We start from the raw sequence: 3254 nt of genomic DNA, 5'->3' as shown, positions 1-3254 counted from the left end.
CTTGTGTGTCCCTGTCAGATCTTGGAGTTACAGACAGTTGATAGTTGCTATGTGGGTGCTTGGAGTGGAATCTGGCAGTCAGTGCTCTTAACCACAGAGCCATCTCTCCAGCCACAGGATTTGTTTTCTTGTAACTTAATGAGTTAACCTTTAATACTTCCTGGAGTTTGATTTTTGTTTACATGAATTGACATTTCCTTCAATGTATTTCTTGAAAGTTTCCAGAATCCAACAAGATGGGCATCCGGAACCCACCCACACTGGAGGAGCTGGCAAGGCAGGCGTTGCTGAGAGATGAGGCCTTGACCATCTCTGTTCTGGAAGACTTGCCCAAGATGCTCTTCCTAGCACTGTTCCAGGAGGCCTTTAGTCATAGACTCCCTAACATTGTGAGGGCAATGATGGCAGCCTGGCCTTTCCCCTACATCCCTGTAGGGACCTTGTTAACCTCTGGAACCCTGGAGTTTTCTCAGGTTGTGGTGGAAGGACTGAGGGCCCTGCTGACACAGCAGGATCGCCCTGTGTAAGTAAGACCCATGTAGGGTCACATGGAGGATTCTGGGGTACAGAGGAGAGGGATTTGGGGTTGAGATGATGGGGTCAGTGGGAGATGAGAGGCTTTGGTAGCATCAGCTTGGAAGACTGCAGAACCCTTGACTGCTATTGATGGAGGAGGACAGTTGGGTGTGGGTCAGGAACAGAGAAGATGTGGGCACAGTAGGGGGAGCCTGACGCTGTCTCTCCCACAGGCACTAGTAGTATCAGGTCAAGAGTAACTGAATGGAGGGAAGCCAGACAGAGTGCTACTGATGCAGCTCAGAAAGAGCCATTGCCTGGGACTAGGAGGTTGTTGGACACTCAGAGCTGGGAAAAACCCAAACAAGCTTTGCAGAAATCCTCATGGGAGAAAGGAAGAGCTGACATTAGAGATGTGTGGAAAGGAACAAATGTCTTTGGGGGGGTCTTCCCTCTCAGTGACCCTTTACCTGTTTTACACACAGGACGGGGAATGTTCGAATACTCGATTTTCGGAGGGTGGCCCATGAGATCTGGACTGTAGAGGCTAGAACAGAAGATGGGGACTGCTCAACAGAGACTGTAAGTGAGAAGCAGGCGGTGAAGCCCCCTCCCAGATACGAGCAGAGGCAGCGTCTGAAGGTGATAACTGACCTCTACTCCAGGTTCCAACAGGAAGAAGAAGAAACAGATTTATTACCGGGGGCTCAGCATAGAAAAGACTCCCTACAGCTGTGCTGTGTGAACATGAAAATTGTGTTATTGTCTGAAGATCATGTCATTATGTTCCGGCAAATTTTCAGGCTATGGGACATTGAGATGTTAGAATTCACCTTAGATTGGAATTGGAGTTCTCTGTTACGATTTTATCCCTATTTGGCGCATATGAAAAATCTTCACACACTTTCTCTAGTCTGGATGGACAAGAACACATATGAGCATGCCTATACATCAGAGTACAAGTGGTTTGTCCGTGCTTTCATATCTGAGCTCTCCAAAATCAGCAGTCTCCAGCATCTCTATATGAACGGCATCTGTTTTCTCAGTGACAACATGAGACACTTGCTCAGGTAAGGATGGATAGAGAGCTGTTTCTGCTTCCAGAGAAAAACTTTGCATTGTATGTTAAAGAGTAGTGGACCTGGTATCTGCCAGTCCTTGGAGAATGAATTGTGAAGGATCCATTAGAATATCTAAGCATGGTCTCCTTTCTATGCAAACTGAATCTGGGTCTCCCAAGACCACTCATGGAGCACAGGCCTGATTTAGGGTAGGAAATGTGTGCATAGTATGACACAAATGCAGTCAGATTGGTCAGATTTAGTGAGGATACTGTGCTTTCTCACTTAGAATCCTGGCTAAACTAATGGAAAGTGAACAGAGAAAGAAGGGTTCCCAAGAGTGGAGGATCAGAATACCTGCATAGCTCCCCAGGGGGTATCCCATGTAGGAAATGATTTGAGCAAGTGGGGGCTGAAGGATGGGAAATGGTGACAGTGGGGTTGAAGATCAGTGTGGGGTGGAGACTGGGAATCCCCAGAGATATGGTGACAGGAAACAGAGGGCAGTGACCACTGCCTGAAATGCTCTCAGGTCTTTCAGGGGATGGTCCTTCCCTTATGTGCCCTAAGGTATAACAGGTGCACAGGAATTCTGTGTCAGTGAGGAGAAGGTGCTGCAGAGCTGTGCACTGAGCCATCCCACAGGGACAATGAAAGACAGCTGTGGGTGTGGCTTTAGTGAATAGAATCCAACAGGCAGCACCATAGATACTGACTTCCATCATGTGGTCCACCTGACACTGGGATACATGTCCCCTTCTACTGTTGTGTAAACAAACCACACACCCTCTCTAGCAGTCAGAATTAACCCCTTGGTCTCTGCCTAGGAACCTGAAGAATCGCCTGGAAACCTTCTGTGTCACTCACTGCCAGCTGTTTCAGGCAAACTTGAACCATTTGTCCCAGTGTCAGCGCCTCTGTCAGCTAAAACATCTGGACATGAGTGGAGTCCTACTCTCCAATTTGTGTATGATGCCTCTCAGGTTTCTCCTAGAGAAAGTGGCAGACACTCTTGAGACACTGGAATTAGAGGGGTGTGGGATAAAGGACTCTCAGCTCAGTGACCTCCTTCCTGCCCTTAGCCAATGCTCCAAGCTCTCAAAGGTCAATTTCTATACCAATGACTTCTCCATGACTGTCTTGAGTGATCTTCTCCACTACACAGCCAACTTGAGCAAGATCACCATGGAGCAGTACCCTGCCCCTCAGGAGTGCTATGAGCTGGGTGTGGTCTCCAAAGAGAGATTTGTACAATTTTGCCCTGTGCTCATGGATACACTCAGGGCCATAAGGCAGCCCAAGAGAGTCTACTTTGCTACAGATGTCTGCAATAGATGTTCTAAGCGATGTGTGTATGAGGAGGAGACCAGGCTTTGTTCTTGCTTGCAATAAGAGGGAGTGCTACTTTTGATCTTCAACTTCTCAGGTTGGTTACCTAGAAAGCTTTGTGTAGAGCTTTAAAACTAAAGTGAGCAATGCATACACACCTTCTATGAAGGATGTTTGGGTTTTGGAGAGGTTTTAATCTGAGATAGTGTTGTAGACAGCATTGTGTGCATATCAGAGATGGAAGTAGGAAAAAACAATGCAGAGCAAATGTGATGTGTTTTAACCTGTGCTATGATCCTCATTTTTTTCTCTGTCACTTAAAAAATTGTAACTTGCTAACCTTGAACT

At 46.9% G+C, this 3254-nt stretch overlaps 1 protein-coding gene across 1 annotated transcript; it reads left to right on the top strand.

The window, feature by feature from the left end:
* The first annotated feature begins 236 nt into the window (after window positions 1-236).
* Window positions 237-2969, top strand: LOC100753671 (PRAME family member 9/15). The gene is made up of 3 exons (XM_027388454.2): window positions 237-523; window positions 1002-1586; window positions 2405-2969. Exons 1-3 carry the CDS (start codon window positions 237-239, stop codon window positions 2967-2969), a joined length of 1437 nt encoding a protein of 478 aa, XP_027244255.1.
* Window positions 2970-3254: the final 285 nt, after the last annotated feature.

This window comes from Cricetulus griseus, assembly GCF_003668045.3.
Source record: "Cricetulus griseus strain 17A/GY chromosome 1 unlocalized genomic scaffold, alternate assembly CriGri-PICRH-1.0 chr1_1, whole genome shotgun sequence".
In the NCBI taxonomy this organism is placed as follows: Eukaryota; Metazoa; Chordata; class Mammalia; order Rodentia; family Cricetidae; genus Cricetulus; species Cricetulus griseus.
The sequence above is the reverse complement of the archived record's forward strand: the minus strand, read 5'-3'. Positions and strand labels throughout refer to the sequence as shown.

Bases quoted from the DNA above. Each gene is read 5' to 3' on its own strand.
- LOC100753671 (XM_027388454.2), top strand. From the start codon at position 237: ATGGGCATCCGGAACCCACCCACACTGGAGGAGCTGGCAAGGCAGGCG. The intron at 524-1,001 runs GTAAGTAAGACC...TTTTACACACAG, and splicing joins ACACAGCAGGATCGCCCTGT to GACGGGGAATGTTCGAATAC. The intron at 1,587-2,404 runs GTAAGGATGGAT...GTCTCTGCCTAG, and splicing joins AACATGAGACACTTGCTCAG to GAACCTGAAGAATCGCCTGG.